The 21,170-nt window shown below is 42.8% G+C and overlaps 1 protein-coding gene across 1 annotated transcript in view; it reads right to left on the reverse strand.

Annotated features, from left to right (window-relative positions):
• Positions 1–848: 848 nt before the first annotated feature.
• DDRGK1 (DDRGK domain containing 1) overlaps positions 849–21,170 on the reverse strand; it is a 50,642-nt gene continuing 30,320 nt past the window's right edge. Inside the window, exons 5-9 of the mRNA XM_050943437.1 lie at positions 13,121–13,243; positions 10,515–10,553; positions 6,027–6,083; positions 4,649–4,697; positions 849–2,706 (exon numbers count right to left, since the gene is read on the reverse strand). Of these exons, the coding sequence (XP_050799394.1) occupies positions 2,534–2,706; positions 4,649–4,697; positions 6,027–6,083; positions 10,515–10,553; positions 13,121–13,243 (441 nt within the window). The 3' untranslated portion in view covers positions 849–2,533. The remainder of the gene's footprint in view (positions 2,707–4,648; positions 4,698–6,026; positions 6,084–10,514; positions 10,554–13,120; positions 13,244–21,170) is intronic.

Here is a 21,170-nt window from a genome sequence, read left to right on the forward strand (position 1 = left end):
AGGAGTTCGAAGCACCTGGCCCTGTGGCATGCATCACAGCCGAGTACACAGCACTCAGACCAACCACACGCTTGTTCAATGTGTTAAGAAACAACAGTGAAGAGCAAAGTTCACGCAGCAAGCCTGGGCACCAAGTAAGCCCCACAGTAAGAGGTTAAAGAGAGGGTTAGCTGGTACAGAAAACCCTGTCAGGACACTCTGTCGTGGAATGCATTTAATCCTAAACAAATAAACCTCTCGGCTCTTAGATCCAGGGCTTGGAGCTGGAGCACGGAGCAGTGGAGCTGCAGGTTTTCGCCCGGAGCTGGAGCGGAGCCGGAGCACAGCTCCAAAGCCCTGCTTAGATCTGCTCTTCTTGGAAGAAATTTTAGCATTTGAATAGACATGATCATAGATGTTTGCTCCTGCTCGTGCTGTGCTACAACTGCCATGGCTTCCACAGCCCCCGAACACTCCATTAGAGCATTTCTCTCTGGGTAAAGATGTGCAAGGAAACTACAATACCAAACATATGAGGGATCTAAGAGATTAATTAGGTAATATTTGTGAAGGCTTTGAAGATGGTGCACCTCACAAAACCACTCTGACTGGAAGACATTCCCGACAAGAAAGATAGGTCTGCCTGCGTAACGTGTCTAATGGAAAGAGAGCTGCAGAAGGAAGCTTGCACTGAAATATGGACGTGATTTTGATTTGTTACATCTTGAGTAACTGCACGTACATTTCGAGTAACTACTGGATTCAATGGAGTTACTTTGCTGTATTAAAATCTAACCTGATTTCTGTTACTCTCTTAACTTTAAAATGAACTCACAAACTGTTTAAAAGAAACACACACACGCTCAAAATTCTGCAATTCTCCCCACTGTATTTATTTTACTAGGAAAAGAGTCCATATCAGGACAGGACAAAACAAAAGAGATAGCAGCAGCATAAACCCCAACCCAACTCTGAATAACTCTGACACTTTGAAAAGCCTTAAATCATCCAATGTATCTGCTGGTGACTGCCTGCCTCTGCGCGGTGGTGAAACGCGTCAGCATTCGTATCAGGTACACGAGGCAGCATTACAGCTGAACGCTGCCTTCCACAGCTGGTAGGTTTGGCAGGAATGACGTTGTTAACAGAAACATTTCATTTGCGTGTTGTTATTGCTACATTATTGCATTTACAGCGAATCAGAACAGCAAGATTTCCATTCAGCTCAGTTCTACCTTGACCTAAAAGGAAGTTTTGCAAGGAAAAAACCCAGGGCCTAATTACTGTATGTCAGATTCACTAGTACAATGTGTTTATAGCAGAAGAAAGATAATAAGCAAAGCACCCGACTATACAGCAAATTATTCTCATATAGGGAATAAATCTCCCCAATTCCTAATAAAACAATTTAAAGCTACAACAGATGCAACAGTCTCTTAGAAATATTCTCTTGAGTGCAACAATTGCACTTTGAAAGTCCTGGAAGTTAGTCTCCCCCCTTGTGTTAATTTTTTTCAAAACAATCCAGAACCACCAAACCTTTTAGTAGATACATGTCTGGAATGTGCAGTCCCACTGACTTGGCATCTGCATGGAAGGCAGGTCAGGATATAACAGGGTACACGAGGTTGACCATAATTAGGACTGATCTGTACAGTAAGCTGGAGATGTTCATTTGGCTCTGTGTGTTTGTCTCTTTCTGGTTGCAGACACAACAAGAGTGCATTTTGGCTGCCTGTCACATTTTGGGCATTATACAAACAAGAAAACAAACAGAGGAATTTCTTTGGCAAAGGCTTTTAAGCAAGAGAATGTTTGAAGTTCTTTGAACCTGTGAAGTGCTATATTAAGAGTCATCATTACAACCAGAACAGAGGGAAACTTCTAATACAGTTTTCTTTTTATCTTCTACATCAATTCTAGATAATACAGTAAAATCTGAAAATGTTATCTGCATAGATCTATTGTTTCAGCCTGTATCCAGCACCCCCAGAAGAAAACCTTAAAACTAGGCGTATAACACAGTACAGCTGGATAGCTAGCCTGGATAATGCCAACCACAGTTTCAAAAGCAACTGTAAGTGACATGAATGCGGGAGTTGGAAGCAAAATGGTCTCATTGGTAGGGAGCATACAATTATCCAGCAAGCTCGTCCAGCTCACAGCCACACAGGGCTCTGAGTTTTCAGAGTAAACTGAAAAGTCTGTCTGTGCTTTTATGTACACTTGGGGCTAAATTCCACCCTCTAATGCGTCCACAGGACAGTCACTGAAATCACAGAGCCACAGATGCACCAGAGTGTGTAGTTTAGCCTTGGATTCTTTTTTAGTGTCCTCTGGGGGAAAAAAAGGAAGATGTGGCTCCATTTTATTCTGATTATCTATTCTAATCAATTGAGAAGCACAACATTGGATAATGTCTTGCAGTTCATGTTTAAAAGTAATCACCACATCTTTTTTTTCACGGTTATGAATAGACAGAGATTTTTTTTAATGACTTGCATGTTATTAATGTACTCTACTGCAGTATCTTCCCACACTGTGAAATGCATTATCACGCCGTGCTCTGAGTGACAGCTCTGCTCTCAGGTTGGAGGTTGATGAGGGAATTGCTTGCTTGGGCCAGTTCTGCAATGGAGACTCGTCCTCTCTGTTTGATAAACTGAGCCACGGCGGTCATCTCCTCTGGAGTGATATAGATGAACTTTCCTCGGTCATCAATCACACCTGGAAGACAAAACGTGACTTGGAGTCAACACTTCAAAGCTAACTACGTTTCCCCAATAGACATTAACGACCCCACATCTTTGGTTAATTCAGGGACTACATTTACAGCACACAAACTAAATTCCAGATATAGCAGGGCATTGTGGTCCAGCAGACAGGGACACTGGTCTTGGAACAAGGAGACTTGGGTTCTTCTATTCCTAACTCTGCCATTGGCCTGCTGGTGACCTTGGGAAACACACTTTTGTGCCTTCGCCTACTTGGTCTGTCTCGTCTATTTTGATTGCTGGGGCTTGGGGGCAGGGAGTGTTTCTTAGGTGGTAGAATTCCTTTGCTGCAATTCCTACAAAGAACTTAACATTTAGGCTGCTGGTGTGCCAAGACCACAGTCTGTCAATCTGATCCATAATGTCTCCTTTTTTCCTTGCACCCCTTATCTGCCTGTATCCACCTGTTGTCGCTTGTTTTATACTTTGATTGTAACTCTTTGCGGAAGGGATCGTCATTTTGTTCTGTTTGTACAGCACCTAGCACATCGGAATCCTGGCCCATGACTGGGGCAGCTCACAGGAGAATAGTCTCGGTTGGGCTGAGAGGCAGCAGAACAACACACATCATAAATAATCAAACCAAAGGAGTGTACTGCTAGTCTTTATTGCAGTAAGACAGTAACACATTCACAACTGTAGCCCAAGTTGCCAATACTAAAAGCCCCCTGTAGCAAACCCTCTTCAAGTCCTTCAGATAATTTAGCTCCCTTGAACGCGGACAATACCTTTTCCTAGCTGTCAAATGATGACAGGAATGAACGACACTTGCTGTTACCATAATTGTATCTATTCAAGGGACACCAACTTAAAAATAGGGATACAAGGACAAGCACTGGCTGAAGTGCTAATGGACACTCGTAGAAGCAGAAACTATTTGAACTTAATTTTTACAAAGGGATTAGATTTCAGGCTGCAGCGTCTCAGTCGAGTTTGTAGGCTACTCCACCAGCTGAGGAAAGGGAAATCCTAATCTAAACAGCTGCACAGTTCAAGGGTTTTTTTTTTTTTTTTGTTTTGGTTATTTGGTACTTCGGGTTTTTCTTTATTAACTTAGAAATAAGATTTAAAAGCAACCCTAACAGTCTTGTCTAGTCCTTGTCTCCACTGCTTCCCAGACCCCTGGAGAGGCTTTTCCCAAACCAGCTCCTGCTCTCTGCTGCTGTTTCCCTCTTAGCCTCCTACTGACAGGTGGTGGAGAGCCACCGCCCACTCCTTTCCCTGACCCCATCTCTCCTGCCTGCTTCTCCTGCCCAAGAGGCAGGAAGCGATATATGCAATTTCCTGTAGGGCATATGACTAAGGGCAGGCATGTGATCCACAACTACCACTCCCAGTTTTAAAAGCCAACAGAACTGTAACAAGTGCACTGGGATAGCCTGGATGCACCCCGAGGGCCAGTGCCCTGTGACAGTCCCTTTTCTGGGCTCAAACTACCCGAAAACCCACACATGATTCAGCTGAGACTTTTCTCTTTGCAAAAATAATTGCGCTCTCAGCGAGAATGAAATTCACACCTGCGCATCCCAGCAATGCCTGTAGGCAGCTCAAGTGCTTCAGCAGAACTGAAATGATACACAGGCCTTGATGTGGAGACTCTGTCTGGGGGTGAAGGTGTATTATTTTAATTCTATACCACAACAACAATCAGGTACAAAAATGCCAGAGCACCTCTCCAGGATGGCAGTCCATTTTAAACCACCAAGTTTCAAAGCCGAAATTAGGGTAATTAACATCGCTATTGATCAAGCCAAGTAGGAGTCTTTGGTGATTACAGGATCAATTAAATAGAAAGCATTTTCTTACTATCTGGTTTAGGGGTCCTATGCATTTTCAGCATCATCTATTAACACACTAAACAACTCAACAGAAACCCATAACGTTTCCACTGTCACCTGTTAGAGTGCCATCTGCCATCAGGTCTTGTACTCTATTAATTGCATCCTGTTGGAGGGGTAGGAAAAAGAACTAGTTAAAAGAAGAGAGATCTCACATTACCAGGCATATAAGAGAGATTGTGCTTCATGTCTTATTCTTGAGTGCTGAATATTTAGGTGAAAGATGCATATCAGCATTTCTACACAAATGCAACCCATCAGCCTGTTATCGGGACAAGGTTTTGTCTTAGCCAGGATGCGGTCAGCCTCTGTAACCCGGTGTATGCAAATAGCTCTCTCTCCACGAGAGGCTGTTCTTGCAAACTTATGTTAATCATACCTCTCGCATTCAGATATTTCATGGAAGGGGATTGCAGAGAGACCTCTTGAGCATTAACAAAGAAGGGTGTATGTGTACAGAAACAAAAGGGCCAGACTATGCAACTATGCCTATGTACACCAGCTGAGGACCTGGCTCAAAAACATTAATGAAAGTATATTTGTTCTGCTTAAAGTCTGCTGTGTTCTCCACTGGCCCAAAAGGTAACATGCCAAATTTATCCGTGGGGTAACTCCAAGGGTTTTTATTATTTATAGAGCAGCTGAAGTGTCCTCGGCGTGTCAGAATCAAATCAAATACATGGCCCCTCCCCAAACCGCAGACAGAGCCAAGGCAGAACAGGAAGACACACAAATGTAGATCGGGGAAGGTTGGGTGGGGGGAGGACAGAAGACAGAGGAATGGAGGACAGAGGCCAAAAGGTACAATGTAAGGTCAAGATTTCCTTTGGAAGGTTCTTTATAGTTTTTGCAGGGCTGAGGTTGCTTGTTTTTAATAAGAAAACACAACCTAAGAACATGTAACCATTTAAAAATAATTTAGCAGGCTATAAATTGGGGAAGGGGGCAGCGTGTGTGGGGGGAAATGCCAGCAATAAATGAGTCTCGGGACAAAAATAACTAATATCTGTTTTTACTGTATATGAAACAGTATGGCCAATGTTGTAATTTTCCCCACTCACCTGAGCAGCTTCCACCCTATCCAACAATGACCATGCTCACAGCTATATTTTATGTGACTCTGTAGCCCAAAGTATCCCAGGAGAGAGCACACAAGCATGTGCCGGATACAAAGAAAGCCTGGGATTACAGCTCCAGAGGCCAACAAGAAGGGCTGAGTACAAAACATTCCGAGCATGCTCCTTCACGGCAAGGACTCATTGGCTAATGAAGTTATTGGCTGGATGGCTCTTCCAGTGAATTCCACTAGGGTGCTCCTTCTGTTGAATTTCAGTCAAAACCCAAGTATTTTCAGTAGGACCACCAAGATTCACATGGAAATGTCCCAATTTGCCCACACTCCCATTAGTGTTGGTGTATTACTTGTAATGCTTACCTGGGTTCTTAACCCCAAATGGGAAGCCAGGTCTTCCAGAAGAACCACCTTTGCATTCTATGGAAACAAAGAAGAGTTATAAGCCGCTGATGAGAATGGGGACTCGCTTTTTATCTGTTTGGCCACAGAAATATGCAGGATGCATCTAGTGGGAGAGAAACTAGAATTCAAGTTCGCAATTCCTTGCAAACTCTCCTGCTTGGGAAACAACTGAGTTGAATCATTTATTTAAATCAGTTTTGCTTACGGAGAAATTCGAGGCTCTTTTCCACCTGCGGATGAAGCACTGCATGTGTTTCCAAAGATCTGTTATGACCAATCTTTTAGAAAGGCAAGATAAGCAGAAACATTTTGGACTATTGACGTGCAGCTATTCATAAAAGGAGCCTGACTGTTCTCCTTGCAACCTGTATCTTTCCCCACCAGTATTAACGTAAGCTTTCAGTTTGCACACGCAAATTATGTTTAAAAAAAAAAAAAAAAAAAAAAAGGGAGAACTGGGCCAGACCTCCTGGTGTACTAAGCTCTTGTCTGCTCCCCCCGCCAGCCCTCTGCAACACTAGTGTTGTTGCCTTAATGACCTTCTTTAGCAAGTTAATCTCTTAGCTAGTTTCTCATAGTTAGAGATGTACTCCTAGTGCTCGGTCAGAGGGGCAGTGCGATATGGACGGAGGACAGAACTGAGAGCAAAGAACTCTTGAATTTTCTAATTGGCTCTAGCCTGAACTTTGTGTGTGACTTTAGCCAAGTCATTTAGTATATGATTCACCGCTGCTTTACTCTAGACTTACACTGACCTAACCAGAGGGAGTTACACAGAAGAAGACTGGAGTCGTACAACGCACTGGTGAAACGGGAATTCAACCATTCCATGCCATGGTTTCCCTATCAGTAGAAAGGGGTTAATATCTCATTTATCTAAATGCACTGTAAAGATGCATTAATGACTGTAAGGAACTCTAAATATAAAGGGCTACAGAGGTGCTAAGTATAATTCTCTTTTAGTTCCAGGCCACTATTCCTGCCAGTATGGTGGGACGCCAAAATCTTGGGGAGCTTTATCATTTCAGATGCAAGTATTACGTTTCAATTGGACAGAACAGTTTCCGAATGGTAACGTTTATATTTTGACTTATTTAAGGATACAGCAACTCTAACCTGAATGGACATCTGGGAAATAAACAGGTTGTATACAGTTATGCCCTCTCTCATTAAAAAAAAAAAACCAAAAAACCCACAGACTTACTAGTTGTGAAGTTAGATACAGCCAAGCTAGAGAACTGACTACCATGGACTGAAGATACAGAACTGAAACCAGTTCATGGAATTCAGTTCTCAGAGCTGGGAACTGCTATGGATCATCACATCTTCATTTTAAAGGATAGGGGGCAAAAAAACCAAAAAACACAAAAAAACAAAAAACCAACCCCCACAACCTCTTACTAACTGAGAAAAAGAGGATTTAAATCTTCCCTTAAAAACAGTCATCTCCTAACTACTGAAAGAGTTTACTGGAAGCTTTCCAGGTTAAATCGCTTCATGGCTGGTATTCTAGGAAATCGAGGTTCTCTTTTGCAGAAATACAGTTACTGAAGCTTGAGGCCTGATTCATGGCAGCGCACTTAAGCACGTGCTTAACTTCCAAAAACACATGCTGAAGTTCCATTCATTTCAATAGCCTGGCATATGCTTAAGTACTTTGCTGAACTGGGGCCAGAAACTGTAATTCAGGGCCAGATCCTGCTCCGGTTATTTACGCAATGAATCCCACTGTAATTAAGGGGAGGATTCACATGAGTAAGGGGAGCAGAATTTTGACCGAGAGAGAGAGAGCGAGCGAGCGTCTACGTGCACTCAGGATTTATCCCGCAGCCTCTTTTGGTATTTTTGCAACAGGTTCTTTTTAAAAACAAACTGGCAGCCACCTGAAGCAGCTCAGAGGTTTGAAATGGGAAGTCCAAGTGGAAATGGTTGAATGGGCTGAGGAACAGTCTGAGGTGCATGTGTACGTTTCTCTTTGCATTTTAGGCTGCCTCACCAGCACTTTGCCCGCTCATCCTTCTCCAGTGAGAATACTGCCCATGATCCGAGCCTCCCTGCAGCTTTCAAACAACTGCCAATTAATTTGCAAGGTACCAGTTGGGCCCACAGAGTCCTCCTTCTCGTAAAGTGGCCTGCATAGCTCTGGCACCAGGTTCAAATCCAGCAGCTTTTCTGTTGCTCTACTGTGTCCCTTTCAAAAGCCAGAACCCTAGTTTGTAACGTCACAGTCGGCTCCTGGGGAATGGAAATGCTTTCGGCACTGATATCTCTCTCTCTCTCTCTCTCTCTCTCTCTCTCTCTCACACACACACACACACACACACACACACACACACACACACACACACACACACCTGAGACTTTAGGAGCTGCAGATTAATTTAATAACCAAGGGATTTTGAAAGGAGCCTGAGAGAATTAGCCACTCAAACTTCATCTAATTTCAATGGGATCTGGGTGCCTCACTCCCTTTAAGACTGGATTTACAATGGACCCAATCACAAAAACTCAACCCCAAAAAACAAACCAAAGAGAGTCTACATTTCATGTAAAACTTCCCTAAGAATAAAATATGAAGCAAGCTGCCGCCACTCAAAAACTGACACTGGCAGAACAGCTTCCTCAACAGAAAGGTTAAATTACAATTTTTTTTTTGAGGCATTGGCTGCTCTTTAAGACCACGTGACAGACGCTTTCAGATTGATGCTGCCGGATTAGCACTGTTTCAGCAGAGAAGTCATTCCTTCTGAAAAAGCAACAACATATCCAGGTAGGAGGGATTGCATGCTGCCCGTGTCTTCTCTAAACTAAGTATATTTTCGAGCTAAAGAGAAAGTTAAGAATGTTAAAGAAAATATTGCTCCCAATCCTTCTGTCCATTCCTATTCAGCAATGCACATGCTTAAGTGCCTTCCTCAACTGGGATGTTTTTCTGAATCAGGCCTTTCGTATGTGCTTATGTCCCACTTACTGAGTTTATGGTTTCACATGAACCAAGCATCTTAGCTTTCAGGTCTCAGAGTCACACTCTGTGATTGTTTCTCTGGTTTCACACAGACAGTGTAAATGGCAGTTAAAATGTAAGTTGAGGCTTCTATTTTAATTGGAAAGCACGAATCACCACAAATACCCCAAACTTTAAAAATGAAGCTCCCCAATGCTATTAAAAGGAAGCCTAAGACACCCTGACGAGTGATCTTTTCTACAACACCTCAGTAAAGGTTAAGACACTGCCACGCATCAAAGATAGAGAAGTTAGAGAGGAAATCAAGTGAGAGGTTTATGTGACCTTTACAGTGCTTGTGTTTCAAGAGGAGCAAAAAAATGCACGTGGTACAACAGACATCACATAAATTCAGCAATCCTCATTCTCAGTTGGCGATGGGGGGAGGGGAACTAAACTGCAATGGACCCAGTGAATTAAACTTTAAAATAAATAAATAAATAAATAAAATCAATACTGCGTGTTCAACATTCGCAAACTCAGGGCCGAAGTTTGTATGGCATGGAGTGTCCTGAACTACCAGTCACCTCTATGAGAGTTGAGGGCAACCACCAGGACCGGGCACCGAGCAACTGGCTAGGTAATATTTTTTTAAAAAATATAGTAACTTTTCTATTCAAGACTCAGAAATTTTACTACAAGGACTAGGGTATGTGTACAGTGCAGTCAGAGGTGGAATTCAGCACCCGAGCTAGCTCCGATCTAGTGAGCATGAGTATAAAGAGCAGTGAAGATGCAGCAACAGTGTGGGCTGTACGAGCCCGCGCTGGGTACTTACTCGGCAGCTAGCCCCCGCTGCTGCGGCTTCATGACTACTGGTACTTGAGCTAGCTAGATCAATGCTACTATGGTGCGTGCACTTTTGCTCCAACCGCAGGGTAGACAGATCCTAAAGACAGACGTCATTGCTGTCAAGTCCAGATTACACTATGTAGGTCTTTTAAAGGTGGAATGAAATGCTCAGTTATTGATAACTTCTAAAAGGAAATTACACGTTCCTAAAGTGATCTGCTTAAGCTGGACTATTTAGAACACTATCCCAAAGCACGGGAGAGTAAAATTCTATGTAAACATTTCCAGAGTTTTACTTTAAGTATCCAAGGTACCACTTCAACTCCTGGGTGCACGTGTTGACTACAGTGACTGGGATACAATAGCCATAGATGTGCATATAAGTGCCACAACATGGCTACGAGATGAAAGGAGAAGGAGGAACTACTCCAGCAACTATTCACACATTTGTGAGCTGCAAGAGCAAACACACATTGTAGTTCAAGTCCATGGATCACTTGAATACTTGTTTTATTAAATATCCACCTAGACATTAACAAAAGGGTTTCCTTCTTTATAAAGTTCTCCGCCAATAAACGTTTTCATAATAAATAAAATGATGACTAAAAGGAACACACACCGGATATAAAGAAAGAGGAATGGTAGCTTACCTTAATGTAGTTGATAAATTCCGTTAGAAAGCTATGGGACTGGATACAGCAAGGAAAAAACAGACATTAATTCAAATGAACTGAAATCAAATCAAATGTGTCTGCATATTGATGGAGAAACAAGGATTGTAAAATAGACAATCATACAAGGCACTGTACGAGGGACAGATTCTCATTTGTTGCACCAGTGTAAAACTGGAGTTAACATCTTCTACGGATTTGCACTGATTTATCTGAAATCAAAACAAGGCTCAAGGGGTCTGTATTTAAATTAAATATATATTTTATACCTGTCCAACTAGAGTGGAAATATCCAATTTCTATCTTCTTTATGTCTATGCCATAGGTGGTGTGTCACATTCACGTTGAGACCAAGTTACTTTCTGCACCTTCTAGTAAGGAACAAACACCGAGGACCAGACTTTGCCCTCTGGATGCATGAAGGGCAAGGTGTGGAGTGATATCAATGGGAGGCCGCTCAGATGCATCCAGGGGCAGAATTTAGGCTGGACCATTCATTACACAAGAGAAACTGGAGCCAATTTCTTTTAAACTTGGATGTCTAAAATTAGGAATCTAAATCAACAGTAGGCATCTAAATACAAGTTGCCTGATCATCAAAGGTGCTGCACAAACAAAATTTGCATTCAAGTCAATGGAAGATGCTGGTGCTTAGAACCTCTGGAAATTAAGTCATTTATATTAGTCGCCTAACTACAAATTTAGGTGCCTAATTCTAGACACTCAAGCTTGAGGATGCTGGTAACCAATAACTGACTAGTAACCAATAACCAGTGACAGAGCATGTGACTGCAGCAGGATACTGGATGCCTCGTAAAGCACAGGGCAGAAAGCCTACAGCCTTCCAGCCATGTTAGCACTTGGAATGTGTATCCTGGAACATCTTTCTTTAACAGGCATTTGAAATATGTACTTTATAAAAAAAGATTAAGTTGAGAACAAGGCCCCAACCTCCATCTTAAGCAAGTAAAGCCCCTTTCTGCTCCTATTTACATACAATAGCCATCCTGGTCAAGGATCTTATACACCAGACTCCTTTGCCCCCCCCGAACAAAGTAATGTGACCAAGTTATACTACTGTTTAAAGGGAGCTGATCATGGGACAATTTTGTCTTAGCTTAACTGATCTCCCAAGAGCATCCGTGGTATAATTGGCACAGCTGCTTAACGCCGCATGTAACTTACAAACAGATGGAAAAAGTCTGGTTTAGCCACTTTTTTCTGCTGTAAGACACTACTGCTCATAAGTTCTGATATGCCAATGGCACAGTAAGGGTAGAGTTACAAAGGAACAGAAAGAAGTTAGGCATCCTAGTTAAACTAACTTTCAGCAGGAGCTTGGCACCAAACTGTCCTTTGAACTTCTGAAAATCTATTCCACTATCACTAACGTGGCATCACTTCTACTGGTCCTAAATTTAGAGCCATGATGAAGAATGCTCCTTTGGTTTGGAGTGGGTGGCTGGACAGAGGGAGTGAAAAAAAAAAATCACCAATCCCAATCTGATTTACACCGATGCCACCCCACTGAACAAACTGGGGTCGCAGCAGCATAAGAATTTTTGACACTTAAAAAAGTGTCATGCTAACATCAAATGCATTCAGCTGCAAACATTTGGAGTGCGAGATCTCTATTCCTGTCATTATTTCATAGCACTTAACATTAAACAAAGCAAACTATTTAGTCTCTGATGGATTATGAATGAGAATCTTGCCTTCCACAGCGGCAGCATTAAGAAAAAAATTCAGGTACCACAATGTGAAATGCCACATTTTATCAGCAGCATCCAAAAGACTTGCTTGCATGCAACCATAATAGAGTGCTACAGTCCTATGCAGAGGGTAAGGAATTAGCAAGTCACTTCCATTGCAGAGTGTACAGTTCTAACACCACACAACCAGAAACACCAGAGAGAGGGGCACTTTAATGCTTCACTTAATAAATTATGTTTAAAATCAGCTTTAGTTCAATTTCATTCCCCTGATTTAGTGATAATTCAGCTCCTTAGATATTGAAGCTGGATTTAAAACATACTTGGCAGCTATTTTGGCCTCAAACCTTGCCTTCGGAATTGCTCTCTTCCACTGTTACCTGCCCTTCTAGCAGTACTTTCCGTGCTTGTGTTGCAGGGTTTCTAACCCTAGGAAGGCATTTGGATTACAGAACCCCTAGGCCAAATCAACCATGCTGTAAGCAAGTGGAACCCCACTGGGGGTTTGCACTCCTTTCCACGTGAGCTCAATTTGCCCCTTCGCATTTCTCTCTAAATCTAAAGGTTGCTATAAAGAATTCTAATGTTCTCCTACAATGCTCTAGGTTCACATTTACTATACACAAGATCTGTCATTTAAAGGCAAAAAAATTTCTTATGTGCACTCAGCACACACCATCCAAGTGTCATTTTTAGAAGTAACTCACCCAGGACTTAATTCAGTATGGCTTGGATGGGTTTTTTTCTGTTTTGACTTTTAAAACAATAAGGGGATAAAATGCAATCAGGACAATGTAAACAGCTGAATCTATTCAGTCTCAGGAAGCTGGATGGGAAGCCAGGAATTCTGGCTGCAGTGACAGCATGACATACCTCTTCCTCGGTCATTGCTTCTTCGACACCCTCCTCTTCAACTACAAAACTCTCCTTCAGCTTGAGGTACTCTTCATGCTCCCTCTGCTCCTTTTCTTCTTTTGCTTTCTTTTGTTCCTCTTCCTGCAGAAAAATGAAGTGCTCAAGTCATTCCTCCCTAAACCAGGTTTAGTTTAATGGAGACCCTGCTTACTTTATCACTTGGGTGCCAATCAGATTCACTGGGACAGGCCAGGAAAAGAAGGACTTTCTGAAAACTGAAACTCTGAAACTCTCCCTCGATCGCATCATTAATTTCAAAAGCAGTTCTGTCTCTGCCCTTCTTTTAATGCAGTAATTGTCTCAGTCAATTCAGCCGTTCCTGGGCTGGCTTGGAAAAGATCTGATGAAGGAGAGAGAGACACTTTTATATAGCGAACTGCTTCCTCAATTTGCATGAGCACATTTCTTCTGCAGTGCAAGCTACAGGAAGTCCCTGCCCCCAAACCATACATTGATGCAACTTATCCATTTTCAGTTACTGACCCTGATCCTGCTCTCACTTACACCAGTGTAAAACAGGAGTAACGACTGAAGTCAGCGGAGTTACTTGTTTGCCACCAGTGTGAGAATGAAGAATCAGGCCTACTGCAAGGTTTTAAAAAAATGTTTTTGTTTTTTTTTGATGGCAGACTACTCAACTGGTTATATGTAAAAGATACAAGGAGCTGTATTAACTGCCTGATTTATGAACAGAACGTAAGAGTTGGCTATAAGGAGAGAAAAATAAAGTTCCTTTGTGAGCAGTTCACTCTAGTTAGCTAAAAACTACACATTCTGGTGCCTTTCAATCATCTGTAGTCGCTAATACTACTTGTGCCTTGTAAAGCATTTTAAATCTTCAAAGCGGTGCACAATCACGAATTAAATCTCCTAACCGCCCTGTGCTGGGGGCATCACAACCATTTAACAAGACAGGAAAACAGAGGCACGCATGTTAAGTGACTCGCTCTAGGCTGCCTAGCAAAATCCGGGGTATAGCCAGGATGGGATTGCAGGGGTTTTGTGCTCAGAGCACACCATTTTGCTGCTTTCCATGCATTTTTCCTTAATGTTCTCAGGAGGAAATACTACCACCATATTAGGCTATTTTTGAAGCAAAATTCGATGCATGCCTGTTGCTAATGGCCAGTTTTCTTCATTCCACACTGAAATAATGATGCAGCATTTTTTTGACACTTGTATTATATAGCAAGTGCTTCCTTAAATGGAGGGAAATTGAATTGCATCAATAAAATGTACACAGAAAAAGAGGTCCTATCGTGAGGTATAATCCATTAGCACCTGTATTAAGGTACACAGTTCAGAGCCAGACCCTACAAGAGACAGGATCGGGCCCTTAGAACACGGCACAGAAAAAAATCTGCACTGTAGTAGAGACAGCCAAAAAATTATTATAGGTCTCAGCACTGCCCGATCAGACTCCCAGCAGAATCCTTTGTGGGACACATCCACCCTAACTGAATTGGCGTCATTAGCACCGACCCCCCACTTGGTAAGGCAACTTCCATCTTTTCATGTGCTGTGTATTTATACCTGCCTACTGTATTTTCCACTCCAGGCATCTGATGAAGTGGATTATAGCCTATGAAAGCTTATGCCCAAATAAATTTGTTAGTGTCTAAGGTGCCACAAGGACTCCTCGCTGCTTTTGCTGATACAGACCAACATAGCTACTCCTCTGAAACTTATGGGAGTGTGGCCCTGAAGAGTAATTATTGTGAAAAAGTGACTGGGAATAAAAAAAGAAGCATCTAATTTCTTACCAGATCTGATCCTTTTGTGCATTCAGAGTCAAATGGGAAAGATTTTGCTGCTTTTTATTCCTGCAGTTTTAACACAGCTTTCGAGAGGGAGTAGGATTATTTTCTCGGTCCTGCCTCACCAAACAAGTTATTAACTAAGATCTTGTTGCAGAATCTTTATTATTAGCAGTGCACGAGCCTGAAAAAACCCCAGCCTGGTTCTCAGAGCTCTTCTTCACTAGTAAACTGAGCCAATTTGACGTAGGATCACTGAGACACATCAAAGTCCTTCACAGCTCTGTCCCTATTACATCCCTGCAACTCAAACACTATGTAGAATTTTGAAGCACAGAAAACCTGACATCACTTTCGAAGGGAAGTGATAAGAGTTGAAGAGTCCTTCAAAATTTCCAGGTGGTTGTTCTGCAAAAATCAAAAGATAACTGGCCCATTTATAACCGTCAGACATCATTTTCCTGTTTCTAAAAGAGGCTGACAAGCAAACCAACCAACCCAGTCTCTCTCTCACATGTCTAAAGAGCTGTGCCTTTGATTTCAGTAGGACTAAAACCTGCCACAATGTTAGTGTCAGTATTTCCACATCCAGCACACTGTAGAAAACACCTCAGTGCGAGGAGATTGACAATGTGTACCATTCTTGGTCCCATGTCTTTTTTCCTTGGTCACTCATTACAAGCTGACCTACATTTACTTCTCAGACCTACAGCTCACATACTGTGATCAGCAGAGCATTTCCACAGGGTCTGGGCAGCGCCTTCGGTAACAACAGTGCAGCAGTCGCCAGCCTACAAGCCAGAATGCTTGTTAGTTTAGCCTAGTGCAGGACACTCAGGATTTCCAGAGGCTTTGTTGAACAACCGAACTGAACAAAACAAGAACTCAACATCTCCCTGCTCAGCTGCTTCATGCATTTCTTTGGTGTAAATTCAACTATGATCAAACCCGAGGACAGACCCAAACTGTAAAGAGAGAAGAGAGGAGCTTGTATACCAATAAATTCACTTACAAAGGCAACAAACAATTGAGATGGGACACATGGGGAAAAAAAATATAGTAAAGTCGCTTTGTCTATTACATTAACACACATTTATTTTCACCTGCCTCTCTTACTACTGTTTTATATCCTTCTTTCATATCAAAAGCACTACAACTGCTGTGTGGAAAGCGTGGACTCGGGACTAGACAGGGCCGCCTGAGGGGGGCAAGTGGGGCAATTTTCCCCAGGCTCCGGGCCCTGCAGGGGCCCCCAGGAGAATTTTTCGGGGCTCCTGGAGTGGGGTCTTTCACTTGCTCTGGGGGCCCCGGAAAACTCTTGCGGGGCCTGGGCCCCCAGAGCTTCTTCCACTCTGGGTCTTCAGCAGCAATTTGGCAGCAGGGGCCTCCTGCAGCCGAAGACCCCAGGCCCCCTGGATCCTCTGGGCGGCCCTGAGACTAGACGAGGAGGTGTCGACAGGGGAATCTATCCACTGTAGAAGTGGTCCACGTTATGAAATAGCGCTAAGATCAGTCCTTAATTACTTGGTTTAGTGGCCATTTATGGTGTTGCCTGCCTCACTCCCAAGGATTTCAGAAACACGAGGAGGGCAACCAGCGAAAATGTTTCAGGGAGGAAAGCGAAATTAAACCTCTGGAAAAAAGCGAAGTACGGTTATGTCATTTATTTCGGCCTGATCTCAAGTGAGGCTGTAGCGAGCGTGCAAGAGAGAGAACAGACAGGCCGCCTCCTGTAAAGGATGGGCGGGGAGTGGGGAAACCCCAGCACTAAGGAAATTTGGTAACTGCCGCTGCTTACCTTGGTAGTGTTTTTTTTTTTTTTTTTGCTGTGAAGCGGTGGCATCTTACTCCTCTCCAGCCTCAACATGACACCATGTTTGGGCTCTCTACAAATGTAAAGTATTTCTTCTGATCAATTCCTAGCCGTCTTATGAAGTATTTCAATCCTTTTTGCCCTCGAAGGAAGTATCCCAGATCCTGGTATAAATTCACACTCCCTCAGAGACTGTAAACCACCCCACTTCTAAACACTTGGCAAAATCCACATTTCCTGCTGTCGTACCAGTCCTCCGTGGAGTCACATGCTGTGCATCTGCTAGGAACCGCTAAACACTTTACTAGGATGGGGCTAATGGCATCAGGGATTTTTCTGCAGCGTCTCCATGGTCTCAGCCTGGTGTAGCACCTTCCCACTGAATCTCTGGAGTGTTTGCAATGTTTTTTCCTCGAACACTCACTGTTTTCTACCTTGATTTGTTCTGCACAGCCATTGCTCACCACAGCCCTTCCCTGTTGCTCACTGCACGCTCTTCTTCCACCCAAACTCTGCCAGCCTACAAGCTGACTTTGCTGTATATTCCCTTCCCATTGTTTACTCTCTCCCCTCACCCACACTCCTTTCTCTCCTCTTCAAATTGATTTTGGTCTCTTGTTTCCATGGTTTTAGAAGTCTGATTGGGGGGTAAGGGATGTCGGGCCAGGTCCTGCTCTTATACCCTGTATCAAACCAGAGGAACTCCCCTGAAGTCAGTGGGTCCATCTGAATTTATAACCAACAAGGGAGAACAGAATCTGACCTCTGGCCTCTTACAGGCCTGTGAAGCGCTGCACAGTTCCGCGGTGCTATATACATCACACCTTGCTGTACAAGCCAGGAGGATCCCGGCCCCAAGAGGATTAGCTGGATGATGATGGTAACTGGGTAGTGAGGCAGCAAGAGGGACATCATCCAGTAAAGTAGACTTCAAACCAGAGCTCTCAACTTAGGCCCTTCTTCAGCAAACCATTTAAATTGAAATGAAGCCACAGGGCAACATGCTTAAGTGGGCAGAGTACTGGATGGGACTTGGAAGACCTAGATTCAATTCCTGGCTCTGCCACTGGCCTGCTAAGAGATCTCAGACAAGTCATTTCCTGCTCGCTTTCTGCCTCAGTTTCCCCAATTGCAAAACAGGGATAATGGTACTGATCTCTTGGAAAGCACTGAGATCTATGGATGAAAAAGGACTAGGTATTACTAATCATCATCTAGTCGATCATCCTGATGGTACAGGATTTGAAGGGGGATGGAAGGGGATCAGCAGGGAGCACATGTTAGGAGTCAGGCAATATTTTTGAAACCCAAACCGAGTTCCTCTGTATTTCACATTTTCACTCCTAACTCTAATAAAGGGACCTGCTCAAAAGGAATTTTGTTCAAACGTTCTAAGTAACTTTACCTTCCTGCCAACATTAAGCATGGGAAATTTTCAGAAATGTATGAATGCTTGAAAATAGCCAGAAACTGACACCACACTGCAGTCTTAGCTTGTGAGTGTCCAAGCTAACTCTGTAGATGCATGTGAATTTAACACATCCTCCCACCACAATTGTACAAGAAGGCTGCACTTTTTAAAATTAAAGTTTATACTGACAAAATAAAGCATAAGGGCAACATTTAAGTGGTTTGCAGATATCACTAGCAGCCCTACATAGGCTAAAAATACAGGCCAAAATTTTCAAAGCTGGGGGCTTCAAATTAGGGTCTTCAATATCAAATTAGGAGACTAAATCTAAATGGCCTAATTTTCAGAAGCATTGAGTGCCCCAAAACCCCAGTGGGAGCAGCTGCAACTTGGGAGGAAAAAAAACCAGGCCATTTTTATCTAGGTGCTGAAATATGACATTAGAAGCCTAAAGTTAGGCATCCAGAAATTTTGACCGAAGCCTTGTCTGTGCAATATGGACATGGTTTATTATTTGCAGCACTGATTCAAACACCCCAACCCTGCAGTGGTGCATTTTTTTAAATACACAAAACTAGCTCAATGGAAGAGGGGCAAACCTTGGTTCTTTTTCTATTACAGCAAGCCATGTTTCAAAGGCAATTTGCTTTCAGGCAGCACATCCTGTTCCAATATAATATTTCATTACAGGACAGGCATGAAGTTACATGTCTGTCTCTGTCACACACGCTGTATGCAATTTTTCAAACTACTGTAGATTTGCTGGTGCTGTAGGGAGCAAAACATACAAAATCCCTGTGCACAGAAAAGCAAGCTCTTTACACAAAAGCGTTGCAGATTGCTCACGAAGGGCGCTGTTTTGCAAGATCAGAGGAAGTTAGTTCTCATTGATAAGGTGTCGGTCGGTAAACCATTTCACCACCAAAAAACTCCAAGGGTAAAAGGGAAATCCCCAGGGTAAGACACCGCTGAAGCCAATACCAATCATAAAGGAGCTTTTTCACAGACGGAGCCAATCAGGTCACCAGAACACTGGAAAGGAAACTTAGAAAATTTAAAAATATATTCTCTAGTTTGCAACATTGCAGCTAAGGGGCAACCACATTTTATTTTTATATATATAAATACTTACATTTAAAATAGCACCAGTGAGTTTATTTTCTCACAAAGTTTGAGATTTTAGTGCCCATGACTCCTATTAAAGAACAGTTTCCGTTTACAGCTAAGTTTTATGCAATGCTGTGAAAACAGTTACCCAGAAGGAATAGACGGTATTTATCCATCCGCCTACTAGAGATAAATCAGAGCGATTCTGGGATTTCACTTGTCTTCAAGATTCTCAATTTTCATTAAACTGCCTGTCTCAAACCACTCACAGTAGTGGGTTAATAGATAAGATGAGATTATAAGTGAATACTTTGCAGGGCATCTATAATCAAGTCAATTCAGTGACTGGATCTTGTAAATCGTAAGTACAGTAACCCAATCAGGAATCACCCTAACTTTTGACCAACTTTCCTGGGCCATCAAACTGTCTGGATCACTGGAGAGAATCAATCGGTATGTTTTGGGTGTAGCTAACTTCTCTAGGCAGGCCAAAAGAACAGCATCTCCTACAGGATGTGAATGTCAACTCTTATGGAAAGAGAAATCTCTTTTGGTAACTCTCTCTAAGATGCACACAAAAGGAAGAAATTCTAAAGGTAACTCAACTAGCTCACTGAGTTTTACTGCTCGTTTGTTAATTCCTTTGGAAAATAGTCTTTAAAAAACTTCTCTTGCATGTATAAATCATGGTGTTCCTCTGGCATGTACAGTGTCCATGTGAAAAAATAGTGGGTTCATATATTAGAATTTATATTACATGAAACAGTTATTAACACTATGTACAAAATATGTTCCCCTTCACATCCATGACTGCTACTTGCCTTCATCCCTGCTCCTAAACATCTTCCTTGAAATCGATGAGAAGAAAAACACAAAAACCCTAAGGACAGATGGCTGAGCTACCCTGAATTGCAGGAGTAACTGGATGGATCTGAGGCAAGGATCAGGACATCAGGAAGACTCAGTACAATTTCTTAGCTAAACTCTTAATTCTGAATTCACTGTGCTTTTTGGGATTATGACTCTGCAACAGAAGCGTCCGTACCAAGAGCACCTGCCTCAAACTGAATGCAGAGCTGGAGATACAAAGCTCCATAACTGCCCCCTCTCCCTTTTTTAACTCGTGACTAATCAATCTCTGGTTGCATAAACCTTTAGTAATTTGGCCTTTCCATTTTCTAATTGATGTAGGTGGGTAGGAACAGTGTGTGTGTGCTGCCCACAAGACTTGGTTTCAGACATTAAATTTCTGATAGGCAATAATTTCCCCCCCCCACCCTTTTTTTTTTTTTTTCTTTAAATAAAAGGGAAGTACGAATGGCACATTCTAGCTTAGGCAGTCTGCAAACAGCATCATCTCTCCTTGGCTCTTGTGAAAGATAAAGGGGTCAAACAGGTTAATATTTTGACCTTTGATGTCATAGGCCAAGTCTGTAAAAGGACCCGAAAGCTACAGTGTTGTGCAGGGAACACCTCTCTCTGTTAGCACAACACTTGCATTTGGGCCTACAGTTACCAAATTTGTTAACTCCTTTTATTCTCGCTGTAAGAGGGTGGACCTGCCTCTTTAAGGGCCAGCCTGGCCTGGTCAATTATCAGACTTAGCTGTAAAGGGAGTGGCTAGCAATCGGCTCCCTTGAGGAGGGGGGAATGCAGGAAGCAACAGCCTCCTGCAGCAGTCCCTGAGGGAGGAAGACCCCAGATGGTAAGCCCTGGGCATCACGGCTGGGTAGAAAGACCCAGCTGGGGGTTTTGTTTGTCTTTTGAGGGTCTGTGGCCATTTGGACAATAAGCGGAGCCCAGAACCAAGAGCCGAAGTCTAGCGTGGTGTGGGTGATAATTCCTCAGGCTGGTGAGGAAGCTAGTGTCTTACGTTCTCCTATACTAACAGGTTAAATTCCTGTTATGGTGATCCTCCCT

Source organism: Gopherus flavomarginatus, chromosome 3, assembly GCF_025201925.1.
Source record: "Gopherus flavomarginatus isolate rGopFla2 chromosome 3, rGopFla2.mat.asm, whole genome shotgun sequence".
NCBI lineage: Eukaryota > Metazoa > Chordata > Testudines > Testudinidae > Gopherus > Gopherus flavomarginatus.